The following is a 17,162-nucleotide window of genomic DNA, read 5'->3' as shown; positions in this document are numbered from 1 at the left end:
CCTATGCGAAACCGAAATGTGCACCTGTTATGCCAACATGGTTGAGTCAAACATTTTGATCACTAGTACATCACACACATTTTCCTGCTTGCTTCGGTTGTACGTAGTAACGCGCACATTTTTGCGAACATGCATCAAACTCCACTTGTTTATTGAGCTATAGGTTTTTGACGAGCTTTTGTGTATGATTTCATTTCATAGAATTTGTATGCTGTTTTAAAGAATACTAGTTTCAGCTTTTTTATTCATTCAAACCGCGTGTTGGTTTTCAAATGGTTTATTTATATCCATCACTTGACATCCTTAAATCGGCGATGCCAGTAAATCTTTAATACAAAAAAATCAGTATCATCTGCAATAAAAACAGCAGTACCTACTCAAATGACAGCTGGGGGATGGATACTCATATTATCTGCTCAATCGCTCGCCTCTTACTAGTTTTCATTGAGTGCTAATTGGTATCTAAGATCAGCCAGAGACAAAAAGTTTCGGACTGCGTTTGGCGTGACGAAATGTTTTAAAATATGTAGTCCACAATAAGATTATTTGATGCATATTACTGAAAGTCACGCCTTATATGTCATTTCTCATTGCACTATTTTTTTTACTGATATTCAATAATATGACGCTCATCTGACATAGTTTTTCAAGTGTGTAGATAGGTATAATCTTTTCCACGCTGTTCAGATGGGAATGCGCGAATATATCTGAGAATCGCTAACATTGGTTTGCAATGCAATGAAATCCCATCTTGGCATATCTGCCTCTCGCAATTGCTGCGTATATTTATTGGGGAAGTTCTGTGGCGTGGTTATTAAATGAAGAACACATGGGAGTATTTTTTCCACTTCTCTACTACTCTCAAACCTTGACATTTTGTCAAACCTTTTTTCCATTCAACCTATTTTTTGAAACATCCCCAACAACCACAATTAATTCTGTAATCAAACTTCCGAAACAAACAGATAAAATCATCAACAGATGCATATCACCAAGTCCTAAGTAGATATTGCTAAGTTGATCTTTATTTTACCATTTTCATGTAATGCTTTTTGGTAAACCTGTTATCTATCGTAAATACAGCGCATTTGGCTATGTTGTAGTGTAACTTTTTTGGCCTCACATTTTTGATATTTGTATTCAGATCTCTTGGCCTTGGGGCTCTGTCAAACAAAGTTACATATAAAATATTGGTTGTCAATTGCAAAACATGATCATGTTGTTGGAATAACTCGGCATTTTTACCACCCGTATATATATCATTCATCGTCGAGAATAATAATGAAATCATAAAATCTAAAACCCGTTTTCGTGAATTTTTTGTTGTAGCTGAATTCGAGGGACAGCATGACAACAGGCAAGAGAAGCACGGTGGCCTCTCATAGTTTTTGACAGGGTTTCCTAAAAGGGGACCCCGGCCTCCTTGGAGGCCACTGATCGGTTATCTGGGAGCACGAACAAACAGCTGGAAATGCGAATATATAATAACAATGTATTTTTATAGAAGAGAAGAAGCAAAAGTGTTGAAAGTTTTTGGTAGTTTGAAAAGCATTGGAATGGAACATAAGAATGAACTACATTCTTTCCCAGGGATATACTATAAAATGTAGCAATTTTCTCATTCTTGTTCACGTGATATCATTATCTTTCACTGCATCGTCGTGATCATCCCGCTGCATAAGAATCCTTTCCTTGCTAACAAATAATTGACTGTTCTCCACCGGGTGAATATCCACTTGAACCACTGCCGACTGCATTAGCAGGCTTGTATTGTTAATTGCAACAAAAGCGGGTATTTTGAAATAGTACTCTTTAGTTTACGCGTATTTCAACAGTATTTCCATATATATGGGTCGCGACCCAAAGCTGGGTTCAAAGAATGCCTACAAGTTATTGATTTTTATTTCCTAGTAAATTTGGTGCTTTCGTAGTTTGTGTACCAAGATGGCGCACAACCAGAACATAGTATTGTAACAGGTTAGGTTTCAGGTTGTGCGCCATTATGGTGCACAGATTTGATGAAAAACACTAATACAAATATCTAGCCGTAAAAGTTGCTCAAGGCAGCAAACTCCACACCCATGTAGAAATGATGGGCAATAACCCCAAGATGAATAATCACAAATAAAAAAAACTTTGTCTGAAAACAAGGTTGGGCCCAAAAAGGCCCCTTATCTGCCGGACTAATTCACACGCAAATGGCATCGCCGTATATGAGAAACGCTCGGTTAATATTTTTTATTAAAACTTTTCAAAAAATAAATCATTCGAATTTCTTACGATCTGACATTCACCTTCCGCTATACTTCACAACCTATATTATAAGTATGGTACATTACGTATGGCTAAGAGAATGTGAGTGAACGATTTACCAGTTGTTTCACATCGCTAGATTTTCCAGCGAAAATTAATTTAAATCTATTTTGTAAAACGCACTATAATAATTTTACGTTTTGTTCATTATGCTTTAGTTTGTCTTCGCAATTCGACTGGTTTATCCACATGGTATATATAATGAGTATTTATGGGCACACACACGCAAATACGACTATGTGGAATGCATTGATGCACGTATCTAAATCAAAATATACTTATAGTTAGAATACGTCACAGGCTGTTTCAAAAATCTCCGGTTCTAAATTTTTTTTTGCGACTTTCGGTTGACCTTTGCTGCACGAAGCAAACTCATATCAGAAATGTCACCACTTTATTCGATATTACGTCAACTTGACCGCAGTTTCTACGGCCTGGTCGATAAAAGAGTAAGTCCTGGAAAGTTTAGTTTCGAACGAACGAATTGCGACACGATCGTACATGCACGAATTATTGAAATATAGTCACCAATGTAGAGAGCCACGCATATGCGAATGTTGGCGCGAAAGACCATCGACGGAAAATTAAATGTGTCCAGATTAGTTTTACACCGAAGTCCGATTTGATTTACTACAAATGTCCTTCCAACGAGTAATAATTCCTAGATGACTTTAATCGGTCTTGCACACCGACCCGCACAAAGCAATAATCAATTACTGTGGAATATTTTCGTTATTGTATTATGTTTATATTAGTGTTGATTTTGTTTTTGTGGCAATAAATCTCTCTCTCCCAAAACGCAGGTATTCAAACAAATCAAGAAGTTCTTCAAATTATGGCATATTTTTTTTGCGAGCAGCGGCATTCTTTTCCCACCGACCAGGCACAGTCATGTTTCCCGAAAGCTATTTGGACAGCAGCTGCTAACAGTCTGCAAAGAAATCAGTATTGGATGTGGATAGTTTCTCGCCGATGATTTATTTTCAGCTTCCTTAAACCCCTCTCACGACTGCTAAACGCTTGAGCACAGCTGATTATCTTTCCAAAACCTTACAATAATAAATCTACTACTAAACGAGCAGTCACATCCAACGCGAAACTTAGGGGAAGTCTGACCCTACAACTATGGCTTCAACAAGAGCTGCTATTGATGACAGACACCTACATGAACGCCACGAAAAGGCATGTCGACAATCAACTGATATATTTGCGAACAGACAAAATCATTCACATCTGATAGATCGCTCCATGCCAAGGAAAATGTAGGTTTGGTCTTAAATAGGAAGATTAAAACCGAAGAACTTTAGGAAATGACAGTAAAAGTAATTTTGGATAACATTTAATTCATATATCAACATTAAACTCGGAACGGTCCTAAAGAGCAAACAAAATCAGGAAAGCAATCATAAGACAAAATAGACCCATGGCCTCTGACAAGGCAAATCCTAGAATAGTGTATGAAAACATCTGTTGTTTCAGTGACGGATTCCTGAAAAAGGACAAATGTTAAAGTAATATAAGGAAGAATAGTACACTACTATCCGGTTAAATGATAAATTCGGTGGTTGTGAAGCGAGGAACTACACTAAAGGAAAACTTAAAATCAGCAATAATATTTTTAGAAGCTGCCCTTGTTTGGAAATATGGATTGATACAAAATCACAGATATAGTTTTAAAAATGCTAATATTTAATTAAAGTAATGTGATACATGTCAAAGACAAAAAAATGGCCCTACTTTTATACTACTAATGTGGATCGGGATATTAACCATAGAAATACATGTCACTAATCCTTGACTTCAACACCAATTTTTCAACAAGTTACCTTGCATAACCAATAATGAAACTTCCAAAAACTGTTCCAATTCCAGCTCCCGATCCAGCGACACCGACTGTTGCAGCACCCGCTCCAATGAAACGGGCAGCTGAGTCAATGTCTCTTTGAACCGCTGATGTCTGGAAGTTTCTGGCCTAAATAGAATAATTATTGAACATTGAGACAGAGAATTATTATTTCCATAGCCTAATAAAATAACTTACCACAATGCCATTTTGTGATGTAACTGTGCAGCTAGCTGGCATGAAGTTGCGCAGCGCAGATCGGAGCTAAAAAAAAAAGAAAAAACTTTTATATTCAACAAGTCATAAACAAGGAATGAGCCAATTATGCCTAAAAAGTTTCATCAACATCCTACAGCTATTAACCATTATCAACCAGGTTTAAATGAGGCCATTCATGTTTGGTTTGCCAGTTAAATCAATAAAGAATTCAGATGGTATTTATTCCTGGCCTTCATTCTCACTAGCATGAAGTGACGTTTGAAGAGTATGCCTGCAGACAATGTGATGTTAACGACCAGACAAATGACAAAATTTGTAACACAAAACATTGGATGGGAGAATAGGCTGCACTTTCCTAATTGCTAGCAAAGCATAGCAGCATCCAGGAATAGGTTAATAAACTAACCAATTTTGAGTGCTGCAGTGCTTAGGTGCTAGAAGAGTAAGATATTTAAAACTTATCAAATGTTCCAATACGCGAATCCTGAAATTATCAATAGTTGGGATTGTTCAAAATTGCTTTTATTGTAGTCTCACACTTCTGCACCTGCACAAATACCCTAGTTCAGTAGTTTGTTACTTATTCTAGCTAGTATTTAGGTCCATAATTTAATCTTAGTCTTTAAGCTTCCGAGTATATTTGTACTTCTTTACTGGTTAAGTTAGTATTATGATTGAATTTTTTCAATGGCAAATCATAATTCCCTGTTGGTAGCTAGGCTGAAAATCGTTGGATATAAAACATAAAAGTGACAACTTACAGCCATCTGTGAAACTGGGACAATCTTGTTGCAGTAAGCCATTGTATCTTTAAAATTTCTCTGTAAGTTAACAAACAACTGTTTTAATGTGCAATCGACGCGAGAGTTTTATATCGATGAACAAAACGGAACGTTGACATATTATTTGAAGTGCTAAAAATAGATCAGTGTCGCAACATCCAGATTTACAAGGTCAAAAAAATAACGGAAATTTCAGCTATTCAGGGTTCCCTTACAGTTAAAGTACTTAAATAACTTAACAAAGTCCATAGGTACATCTCGAAAGCAAGAGAATACTTACCGATGACCTTCCAACAGAACGATAAATGAAGAATGAGAAAAGACGCCGAAATCTTCCAGACAGCAAAAAAGTCCTCAACGGTTGACGGGCAGCCAAGGAGACGAGCTAATGCGCATGCGCAGCGACGTCATAGAACAATTTGTGTGCTGGGGCGCAACGGAGTAAATTGACGTCATATCGACCTCGATTTCTGATATTACGTGATCATTACGTAAGTAGTACGTCATCTAAATATCATTTCGCAACAATTGTGCAAATAGGAGAAATATTTCGCGTTAAACATGATTACGTTAATATATGTTTATAGCGCTCGGTGATTTTGTAGACGTAGTTGCATGAGCCGAACGATATTAATTTCGACCGTTAAGAATTGATTAAAAATATTATTAGAGATGCAAATGTTGAAATACTGGGAAATAGTCGACGAAGTATTACGCAACACATATTGATGACGTCAGTAACGAAAAAATCATGTCAACACGGATATGGGAAAAGGAAAGACAAAACTACGGCTCAATAGTATGATGAACATGGTAGTCTATCGCAGTTTCTTTTTATAAAATCACTTTTATAGGTTTAAATATATATGAAAAGAACTCTAACGCCATAATAAACAATCTTATATAGCTAATAATCATTAGTCTGTCGAGGAAGTGCGTGTTTAAATATAATTTCTAGAAAGTCCGGACCCAAATATTTTTGAAGTTATGTATGTGGATCTTCAGTAAAAATAGTTGAGTAGCCCTGGTCTATTGAATTAATAATAAACTAAAAACATATTAGTGGACATGTCAGTGGACATAAGGATCGTTTCAATATTATGTTGTTGTTCTTGTTTTTCTTCTCTTTCGTCATGATAAAATCGCTTTTCTCTTCGAATACTGGACCAATTGCTATGAAATTTTCAGTGATTAATGTAGTGTGTGATAGTGATAGTAGTGATGTTTGAACCAAACATGGCATGTTTTCGTCATCATTTAGATTTTAGACGAATAGAAATTCTACAAATTCAAACTTTGGTCAGTTTGGCGTTCTGCGACCACCACATCAAAAGTGCGAGAAACGAGTCTAAGTGAAGAAATTTTCTTGACGACAACGACGAAAAAATGTTGAAATCCAATATTGGCACCATTAGCATCATCGTTTAATAATCGAAACAGTTCCATGTAGCCTACACTAAAAATGAAATGAAAAAGGTTGTGCGCCATCTTGGTGTGCATACTTCAGGAGGTCCAGAGTTCAGGTTGTGCGTCATCTTGGTGCGCATACTTCAAGAGGTCCAGAGTTCAGGTTGTGCGCCATCTTGGTGCACATACTTCAGGAGGTCCGAAATGCTATAAATATTATCACTATTTTAGATAGTGTGAATCGAAATAAATTTACGTACTGCTTATTCGCTAACGAAAACGACAACACAGCTTCTATTCACTGGAGATGAAAGTTTAGGTAGGAGGGAGGAGGGATGCTCACCCGCTATAGCCTATAAGGGTTGTAGGTAACTCACGGATTTGGATCATGATGAAAAAAAAACATTATGTCCTCAATCAATTTTCTATTCTATTGAAATACATTTTCTGAATTGAAGATAAAATAAAAGCGTTATCTAAAGTACCTACTCGGGTTTTCACCTTAGAATACAATTGTTATTACATTTTAGAGGTCAGATCAGAGCCATTATATAATGGCTCTGGTCAGATTACCGACCGTGGTTTTGCATTTTCGCAACAAAAAATATCTTTCCCCTTCAACGAGTAAATTTCGACAACGCGTGGCAATGAAGAAACAATGATGTAATATAACAGATTAAAGCTTCATAAAATGTGCACGAAAAAAATAGAAATGCTACGCGATGAAGGAAAAAAATCGCAAGCAAAAGAGTTAATTACATGAGCATTCTTTATTTGAACTGGATATTTTTAAGCGAAGTATGGCGGGCTGGATTAAAGTGTGGTATGGATTCAAGCGTTGTTTGGTGATCCCTGCCGTAAATGAATGAACATACCGGTATATTCATTCCACCATGTATAGTAGCCGGTTTGCTATGAGTTTTCTAATCGTGCACACTGTCATGCTATAATATATATGCTTAACGGTGCTTTTTTCGTGCTCATTTTATGACGCTTTAATCTGTTACATTACATCATTGTTTCTTCATTGCCACGCGTTGTCGAAATTCACTTGTTGAAAGGAGAAAGATATTTTTTGTTGCGAAAATACAAAACCATGGTCGGTAATCTGACCTCTGAAACGAAATAACAATTGTATTCAAGGTGAACGCGCGAGTACTTTATTCGATAACGCCTTTATTTTATCTTTAATCCAGGAAATGTATTTCAATAGAATAGAAAATTGATCGAGGATATATTGTTTTTTTTTCATTATGATCCAAATCCGTGAGTTCCCTACAACCCTTATAGGCTATAGCGGGTGAGCACCCCTCCTCCCTAAACCTTCATCTTCAGTGAGCAGGCGCTGTGGTGTCGTTTCCGTTAGCGAATAACCATTACGCATATTTATTTCGATTCACACTATGTAAAATAGTGATAATATATATAACATTATTTTATCTGTCGCTGAACTCCTAAACCAAAACTTCTTATGCCTTTTTCGTTTCATTTTTAGTGTAGACTACGCAATATTGTTTCGATTATTAAACGATGATGCTAATGGTGCCAAACTGGGATTTCAACATTTTTTCGTCGTCAAGAAAATCCCTCCACTTGGACTAGTTTCTTGTACTTTTGATGTGGTGGTCGCAGAACGCCAAACTGACGTAAACGCGTATCTGTATTTTCAAACCACAACAATATAATACGTTTCTTAAAATTGTTTATTTACTTCAGTTTCATAATAATAATAAAAAGAATGAAAGGTATCAAAAGTGAGAACCATGAAATAACGGTCTCAGTTTCATAAAAAGACAAATGTACCAGTTCCTAATACTTGATGACCAAATGTATGATCATGGTGCATCATTCTTGGTTCTGGAAGCATTTAAACCTGCATATCGAGCATGCTGGCATCCTTGCCATTTAGTAACACCAAATCGTGCATTCATAGTTCTGTATGGGAAGCAATTTCCATGAATTCAGCCACGAGTTCCCAAAAATCACTTAAATCATTCTTCCCTTTCCTAATGAGATCAACAAGAACCTTGGCATGGATAGCAGTTTGTTGGTAATAATTCAGTGTTTCATGGAAGCTGCAGAGCGAACATTTGAAATAATTGGAAATATGCATAAAACACTGGTAATTAGAATAATAAATAAGAACATATTTAGAGGGACTGAGAGCAATTACTTGGAAGGATATTTTGAATCTTAGTCATTGCATGATTCTACATAATAATTTCCTAAAATTATTAAAAACAACATCATACGTATCGTCTTTCTTCAAAGTTTTGACAGTACCAACTGAAGGTTGTGGTAAAGTACAGTTTAAATGAGATTCATCTAATACTCTTGATGTAAGTATTTCACCATCTTTCAATGTATCTCGCATTTTATACATCTAGGTAATAATAATAATAAGATTCATTATCAGAATATTTCAGTGTGCTAACACCACAACCATAGTGATCTTTCGAGACAATAATAGAATTATGATATCACTTGAAATAAATAGAGAGTAATGGTAATGTTAAAACTGTAACTTCCTTAGACAAAAAGCACTGTAAAATATATTCTACACTAATTGATTGGCAAATTAAAATTATGCTCATCGTCCTCGCAAATGGTAGTTGATACAGTGATAATAAAATAAATAGTACATTATAAAAGGGAGAAAAAAGGGTCATGTTTTGTTGAAGGTTTCTGAATCTTTCCACTCAAAGAGCATTTTAGAATATTTTATAGTTTCTCAATCTTGTGTAAAATTCCGAAATATCCTGTTCTGCTATTGCTAAAAATTATAAAAAATTGAAAGAATGCAATAAATCTCACCTCTTTGCAAACATAGCATTCAAATCCATTTAAAAAATGTTGAGAGCCCAAATCACTAGTTGACCAGTCACGATTCTTGATTGCGGCTTTCAAGTTTTCAGGAATACTTTTCTCACTCTATAAAATATAAACACATCACAAATCGAATGGGGAGAAATAATAGAATGAAACCCAAATGAAGAGATATTTAGACATAAATAAAAATCACCGGTACTCCTGAAGTATGTGAACCAAGATGGCAGACACCGCAACGTAGTATGTGTACCAGGTTAGGGTTAGGCCATAATTTTATTCCAATTTTCCTTATTTTAGTTTTATTACGAGTACGGGAACTAGCCAAGTGACTCCCGTAGTATTTGTACTTGAAATTATGGTCTAACCCTCATTACCTTTTTAAATTCCAAATAATTGAGATAAGAATCATCATCCATGTCCAATGAATTGAGTAGAACAGCCAATGCTTTTGGTGAACGAAAGTCTTTCACTGAAAAACACAACAAATACATGTCAAAAATATTGCTTTGAATACACAAAGTCAACTTTAAAACAAGATCTTTCTGCCGATCCCCGTAAACAGGATGTAACAACATGGGCGATACAGATCCGGAAATATTCTAATTCATATATTTTTATTGGTACTCCCATAGTATGTGTACCAAGTTAGGATATAATTTTATTCCGATTTTCTTTATTTTAGTTCTATTACGAGTTCGGCACTGTCTGTGTTAACCAGTGAATAGACCCCATGCCCATAGGTTTCAATCCATTTACACAATTTGATGTAAAGTAAGCCTAAAATTAGTTACCTCCATATTGGTACACAAACTTCTGGAGCGCCTTTTTATTAGTTGCTCATGAAGAGCCTTTTTTGGAGAAAAGAAGAGTAATACTGACATATAGAATTAAAGTATCTGTCGATACGTAAATGATTTATACCGTCAGATTATTCCAAGACATCTACAAACAATTCCAATACTCAAATGTTTTGTTTTTTGATAGCAAAACTAGGCTAATGATTCCCATTTGCATATTATTCAATCATCACATGTAATTATGTTTCTAATTTTTAAACAATTTACTAACAAGTTACCTGAAATATATGATCCATTAGGAACCCAATCCTGAACATTGCTAGCCCCCATATATATTGGGACAGATCCAACATGAAGAGCTCTATAAATTTTTTCTGTTATGTAGTCATCACATAATGCATTTTCAAATGTGATATGGAACTTATATTGGCCTGAAAATGAACATAATTATGAAGAACAACTAGTTCTCAAGTTTAAAACAGGGCTAAGCTTCAAGCTTGATTGTGCAAAGATGTCATTTTTTCCATAGGTTAATGAAACCTCAGTTAAGACAATTTGATTATATGGTTAACAAATGTTCTCCTCTAATATATAGAGGTATGGTGTAAAATTATGGATAAAATTTAAAGTATGCTAATTTTTATTCATAACAAGAAAAGAGAACATAACAAAGTTTATTAAAGAAGAGAAGACGTCACTATCCCAAGCAAAGTTGTAATTTTACATTTGAACAACGTCAAAAGCATGTAATGAAACTGATAGCCTATTACTTAGTAGAGAAAAAAAAATTTCTTGCTTGCCAACTTCAACAACTCAAGGAACTTTACCCCATGGGGTAAATTCAACCACATGCTAGCTACATCAGGAAGGATATGGCAAGCAAAAATAACATACCTATCAATTCATATAATTCTTCACTATTCATTGACTGTATTCCTACCAGATCATCATGATCAAATTCTATATTATTCAAACATTCTCCATAACTGTCCACCTTCAAAAAAACATTTTTTAAATTAAATTTGTTACTAAATAAAACCCAAAGTAAACAGGTGATAGGCACCTTCACACAAACCTGTATATGTTTCATGAGTTCGCTGACATATCTACCTCGATCTGACGGGACATCACAATGAGATTGTAAGTATAAGACAGGAGCAAGACCATTTTGCCGAAGCCTAAAATGAAAGCAATGCTGGAAGCATTAGAAAAGCACAAATTCCTATGGAGGCGATAGCATTGAATATAGTAGTGGGTTGCAAGGGGAAATATCGATAAGGATTGGTTTGATAACATCCTAATGTTTAGCCTAGGGGATGGCAAACTGCAAGTTGTTTGTGGCCCCAAACGACCCCATTTTCAATGCATAAAAACAAAAATAGCCCATAAATTTATTATCTGTGGATGCATGCTGTAAAAATGGTTGTTTTACAGCTAACACAAGAACAGGAGTTGCAAGTGCATCATATTTGTTTAATGTGCCGATTCTTATGCATGTTACCGTCAATGTGCATAATTGGCCCAGTAGTACATAAAGTTTGCTGACCACCAGTTTAGCCAATTAATGTAGACGTAATGGCTATATTTCCTACCTGATAACATACAGGGTTGATAATATCACCAAAGAAACTGGGATTTTAAAAAGAGAGAGATAACCAGTATTACATATCAGCCCTAATTTTTCTCAACTGAGGAGGACATCGAGAATAAAAAAAATTAGACTCACTCATTTTTTTCCAATATTGATATTGGTTCTCTATCCAAAATATATTCAATGCTTTGTATATGTTGAGTAGTCAAGGGATAATCTGAATGTTGCTTGAAGGTTGATGAAAAGTTGAATAATTTTAGAACGTCCTTGTGACAGAGAATAAAATTGTTTTGTGGTGATTCCTCGTGTAACAATGCCCACTGAAATAAAATAAAAAAAAATTATATAATATAGGCAAGTAATCGCTGATTTAGTAATGATAAAAATGTCTTACTTATTTTTTAGACAATGAGCTAGCAATGAATTGCATTAAGAATATAGTCATTAGTCATTCAGAAAATATATCAAAAAATTAGTTACTTATGCCATTAGTTCACGCAGAACGCAACCTCTCATTGCGTTTAATAACTTATTTTTGAGTACTCGAAGATAATAAAACCACTGCATGGTAATGAGACAATAGTAGACATGACTTCGATTACTGATAGGTATGTACTCCTGCGAAGTTGTCAAAATGATAAAGCCAACTAGTTTTGGGCGCTGCGATAGTTATTTCCAACTCGGTCATTTTAAAAGCAGGTATGAATAAACCCGATTCCAAATGTTTACTGCCGCAGGATTCCGTTATTGATAAGTCACATTCAATAAATTTTGACACAACTAGTACGCTATTTAGAATCAGTATGGCGAAGACCAATTAATAAACAAAGAATACCGTCATATCAAACTGGGTAGATTGTGATCATAAAAATAAAATAATCCCTAATTTTTAGCTTTTGCCAATAGAAATATATTCAATTGTGAAACCTAAAACTTTGAAATGGCAATTCAAAAACTAACTATGATAACTATACTATAACTCAAAATTAAATAGGTCAGAACTTATTAGTAATAATATGATAAAAAAAATGACACCGAATCATACCTCACCATATGATTATTTTTCTTTGGAAGTGGCAAATCTGTTGGTTCAAAATCACTGCCATAAAATAGAATAGTTTGCAATGTATCTTGCTCTATCATATCACGGTGATGTGTTGAATGACATTTGACTTCACCACAATCAATTTCCTGAACTGAACCTCCGTTATCTGAATCATTTTGAATATAAGCGTCAGAAATGAAAAAACATGAAAGAAGAGATAACACAACTAAAAATAGTTGGCGCAACACGAATCTAATATTCGGGTATTGTTATGTTTTTCTGCTAAACTATCTTGCTGATACTGTAAAGCAACATGCTAGCATACCCATATTTGTCAGTGGGACAATAAGATCAAGTTCAAAAGGCAATTTGGAGATCAGAGATTTGATATCTGATTAGGCCGATCCATAATGTGATAAACCACGTAGATCAGGGTTTCCCAAACTTTTTAGGTTGCGTACCCCCGTTTGTGAATCCTATTTTTGACAGACCCCCATCCCATGCCGTATCAATTTCTGTGCCTAACTAATGAGGAAGGATAACGTTTCCTTTGATGTAATAAAACTCATGAAAGTCTGAATCAATATATTCTGAGTTAAATACTGGTAGGCTGACGGCAATTTGATAAGATTGTGATCTATTTGCATATATGTTTCAGACTCTTTTCAAATCGTTACGGAACCCTTGTGCAGAACCCTTTGGGAAACCCTGACATAGATGATGATATAGTTTCTGATTTTAAATACAAAATCATTTTTAAAATGGCCAGTGGATCAATCTATACTAATCTTGGAATGGTAGGTTAAATATTTCAGATATGAGTAAGAATAACCAACCATCTGCCTCCTAATACCTCTTCACAATTCTTTGGAAGCCAGTGGTTTTTCAGAACAATTCCATGTAGTGTAATCTTACACATATGTAACTTAAACTGTTGGACAAAAACCTCACAAAAATATTGCATATGTTACCTATTTTTAAAATAAATATAAAAAATCTCACCAACATGAGGAAATATTGTGTCATACCACCACACAATTAATGGCCATTCATTAATATTAACATCAGACGTTTGAAGAGAATTCATGGCCACAGCAGTGGTTAACATGACAAGTATCTGGAAAATAAATACCGATAAAAATCATGAAATTGCAAATAAATTGACTGCTCAGAGAGATGGGGCTTCTCAACCCTGCCTGATTCATATTCTTTAGGCATGAGTCTACCAAATATTGATTTCAGAAACAGGACAAATTAAATACACCATGTTCTGGAATAAGGATATTCTTAAGATTTTTAAAATTAGATTGATAGGAGTAAATTTTAAGAAAACCCAACCAATTTACAGTGATTTAGTATGAATTTGAAGTTACACACGATGGTGGTAAATTATTTAAATTTTGCCATCCACGATTACATGTATTTAACATAGTATGAATACCAGTGGTAGCTTGTCCTGAGACTTATTCGAAGTAACCGTTGGGAAACACAAGATAACAAAGGAAGATTTTAGATCAAATGTGTAAATGGAAATATACACTCGCAAATTACACTAACCATAATGAAATTACTGAGAAAAAATATCAGCTTACTTTATATATAAAGTTTTGCATTGTGTTCACAATGAAAAGTTAAATCAATCTTTCTTGATAATAAATAACAATACCTAACTATGCAACTTGATGCAATTCATTTTTATTCAAACATCCTAGAAAATATCACAAATTCAATATATTTACTGTACATATGATTTGATGATAAGTAATGTCATCTGAAAAATTTGGACTATAAATTAGTAGCTTATAGAGAGAGAGAGAGATTTATCATTTGTCAACCAGAAAAAAACATAAATACAATGATAATAATAAATATAAAGCAATTGGAATAACATTTCTTCGGTATGGAATGGAGGAAGCGAAACGACCATGCGGTCATCAGAGTCAGCTGCCACCATGTTCGCACCAATTAAAATAAGTTCACAGTAAAAGTATTTATTATAATAAAGCGGTTATAAATTCTAGAATTCTGCATCTTGAGAAAAAAAGGAATCTCGACCAAGAGTTTAGCCTGTTCTTAAATGAAAATGTTTATTTAGAATTTGAATACAAACAAAAGTTGACAATATTAGATTTTCTGGGCATCCCTCAATGCCACATTTGGACTATAGTTTGCATAGCCAGGTGACAATGATATATAGTCTTCAATTTAATAATTAACAAAGTCTACCAGTGAGAGGATTTGCATTACACTGCATTGGCCAACTTAGAAATAGATGTTTTTTATTTCAATATAAACGACAAGAATAAGGTCTAGCGAAGTAAGTGCAGTAATTTTTATGATTTAAAATAGTCTGTTTTTGACAGACTTGTTTAGTTGAAATTAAATCTATTCAATTCCAACTAAGCAAGTACGTCCCATGCCAAATAGAGTACAGCGTTCCGCTTCCGCGCAGGCCAGACTTTTATTTAAAAAGAAAAACATATTTAGCCGCCACTCTCACATCACAATTTTGTTTGATGTTACATAAGAAAGTTTGGCGTTAACTTCGCTAGACCCCAAAAAATAAATTACAAGTAGATAATAGTTGATCAATAAAAGCAAAGCAAGATATGAGAAACAACAAATGAATTGAAAAAGTTATTGCTCGATCTTGTACACATATTGTATTTATCTCACTCTATAACCAAATAGCCTAGTAGTAGGTTTATATATAAGTTGAGCTGAATTAAGATACGACGAAGATTCATCATATGTACATACAATATATTTTACATTATGACCTTCTTTACTCCAATTCCTGGTAGCCAGATGGACCAGACAGTAAGAGGTAGACATTTAAAATTAAAATACAAGTACAAATGAGAAATAATCCTGAAAGATGGTAAATATTACCAAACTTTGGCAAGTAACTTCACTCTGAGACTTTCAAGAATATTTTTGAATATTAGTCAGAAAACCAGATTTTAGGTCAGCAATGTAATAAAGAAATCTAACTTCTGAACTTAGTTAAAATTTCAATCAAGCGAAAATGCTATAGATTTGACAACAACTTTTGTAATTTTCCAGTTTCATGAAGTTTTTCAACTTCAGTACCTCCACCTACAAACTCTTTATTGATAAATACTTGAGGCACAGTTGATTCACCAGTTAAAACTGTGAGTTCGTTCTGTATAAGATGGCCGTCATCTCGCTCATCCAACTCGATAACTGCTTTTCCTGATGCTCCAGCTTGATTTAAAACATTTTTTGCAAGTTTACAATACGGACAATATGATTTAGAAAACACAGCTACTTTGTTGCTCCCAATTAATGACTGGATCAGTTTGGCTGAGGCATTCGCCATATTTGTCGCAGACTTTAATAATGAATAAATTTATTTAATTTTCTGAAAATATTGAACCCGAGAAATATTACAGTATTAAGAAAGTGTACAACGGTACCTACTGATATTGCACGATAGCACGAGGCTATGATAAATGTCTTTCTTTTATTTTTATTGAACAGCGAATCCTACATGTTTTTTTTTTTCGATTGATCAAATTAAAATTTGATTAGTTCCCATCCAAATTTGATGATTAGATCCCATTTCAAGAAAATAAACATTTGCATAGAAAAAATAGGAAAACAAAATTTTATAGATCCACGATAAAAAGAACATAATTATACAAACAAAAACATATTACCCAACCCCCATTTTGAATCATTAGTCCAATTGATTGATTGATTTTGATATTCCAGTTCAATTTTGATATTCCAAGTCAAATTGTCCATTTCGATTTTCCATGTTGGTATTTGTAATATACCGTTTAATTAAAGATTAGATTTATTTTAGTTTATGGATTAGGCATGTAAACAAAACATTTTAAAATTAATACACATAATACTCTACTCATATAGTTTACCGCATGCAAACAAATGCCAATGCGCTGATACATGACAGCATGAAGTAGGCTATATCTGTATACAGGTATATACACCTGAATAGAAACATTTTCCAGCATATCTGAGTTTTCAACAATAAGGTTTATTGAATATGAAATCAAGAGATCTGCAATACAGTATTCTATATGTTCGATTTGTTACAATTATAGCATAACAGATTTATGTATCATATCATCCATGTGTTCAAAGAAAAGTAATTCCTCTCTTTGAGCACTGGTCATCTGGTTCAAAGTCCCAATTAATTTGCACTTGAACAGTATTCTCATACTTCTTTTGAATATGTCACTTTCATCATATTTGACAGAATTTCTATATGTCCAAATAGCATATTTACCAATGTCTCCTCGCTGACGCTATGCACTAACGGCCGTCGACCAACTTGCCTACTAAAGGA

At 34.3% G+C, this 17,162-nt stretch overlaps 3 protein-coding genes across 5 annotated transcripts; all 3 read right to left on the bottom strand.

The window, feature by feature from the left end:
• Positions 1-3,500: 3,500 nt before the first annotated feature.
• LOC120343249 (uncharacterized) lies at positions 3,501-5,573 on the bottom strand. The gene is made up of 5 exons (XM_039412384.2): positions 5,438-5,573; positions 5,137-5,196; positions 4,355-4,420; positions 4,140-4,285; positions 3,501-3,802 (listed from the first exon to the last, which is right to left on the bottom strand). The coding sequence occupies exons 2-5, from the start codon at positions 5,176-5,178 to the stop codon at positions 3,688-3,690; spliced, it is 369 nt and encodes a 122-aa protein (XP_039268318.1). The 5' UTR covers positions 5,179-5,196; positions 5,438-5,573; the 3' UTR covers positions 3,501-3,687.
• A 2,676-nt stretch (positions 5,574-8,249) lies between these two features.
• On the bottom strand, positions 8,250-14,602 carry LOC120342415 (GDP-fucose protein O-fucosyltransferase 4-like). Of its 3 annotated transcripts, none has more exons than XM_039411236.2 (11): positions 14,493-14,602; positions 13,829-13,943; positions 12,832-12,992; positions 11,917-12,101; positions 11,266-11,368; positions 11,085-11,184; positions 10,469-10,621; positions 9,768-9,862; positions 9,379-9,495; positions 8,817-8,947; positions 8,250-8,639 (listed from the first exon to the last, which is right to left on the bottom strand). In XM_039411236.2, the coding sequence occupies exons 2-11, from the start codon at positions 13,932-13,934 to the stop codon at positions 8,492-8,494; spliced, it is 1,299 nt and encodes a 432-aa protein (XP_039267170.2). In that variant the 5' UTR covers positions 13,935-13,943; positions 14,493-14,602; the 3' UTR covers positions 8,250-8,491. The 3 variants fall into 3 exon arrangements, with proteins under 3 accessions (XP_039267170.2, XP_039267169.2, XP_039267171.2); XM_039411235.2 differs by having other exon boundaries at positions 14,419-14,557; XM_039411237.2 differs by lacking the exons at positions 13,829-13,943; positions 14,493-14,602 and adding an exon at positions 13,663-13,811.
• Positions 14,603-14,765: 163 nt separating this feature from the next.
• Positions 14,766-16,365, bottom strand: LOC120341811 (uncharacterized). Its single transcript, XM_078110854.1, has one exon. The coding sequence runs from the start codon at positions 16,167-16,169 to the stop codon at positions 15,858-15,860; it is 312 nt and encodes a 103-aa protein (XP_077966980.1). The 5' UTR covers positions 16,170-16,365; the 3' UTR covers positions 14,766-15,857.
• Positions 16,366-17,162: the final 797 nt, after the last annotated feature.

The sequence above is a fragment of the Styela clava genome, chromosome 3 (genome assembly GCF_964204865.1).
Source record: "Styela clava chromosome 3, kaStyClav1.hap1.2, whole genome shotgun sequence".
Taxonomy (NCBI): domain Eukaryota; kingdom Metazoa; phylum Chordata; class Ascidiacea; order Stolidobranchia; family Styelidae; genus Styela; species Styela clava.
Note: the sequence above shows the minus strand (reverse complement) of the source record. Positions and strands in the feature narration are given on the sequence as shown.

Excerpts from the sequence above, each read along its gene's own strand:
- LOC120342415 (XM_039411235.2), bottom strand. The coding sequence starts at position 14,439 with ATGCAAAACTTTATATATAAA. Across the intron at positions 9,863-10,468 it reads TAATGGATCATATATTTCAG|TGAAAGACTTTCGTTCACCA; the intron begins GTAACTTGTTAG and ends TGTGTTTTTCAG. Across the intron at positions 8,948-9,378 it reads AATGCTATGTTTGCAAAGAG|ATGTATAAAATGCGAGATAC; the intron begins GTGAGATTTATT and ends ATTATTACCTAG.
- LOC120343249 (XM_039412384.2), bottom strand. The coding sequence starts at position 5,178 with ATGGCTTACTGCAACAAGATTGTCCCAGTTTCACAGATGGCT. Across the intron at positions 4,421-5,136 it reads TCCCAGTTTCACAGATGGCT|CTCCGATCTGCGCTGCGCAA; the intron begins GTAAGTTGTCAC and ends TTTTTTTTTTAG. Across the intron at positions 4,286-4,354 it reads CATCACAAAATGGCATTGTG|GCCAGAAACTTCCAGACATC; the intron begins GTAAGTTATTTT and ends TATTCTATTTAG.
- LOC120341811 (XM_078110854.1), bottom strand. The coding sequence starts at position 16,169 with ATGGCGAATGCCTCAGCCAAACTGATCCAGTCATTAATTGGGAGCAAC.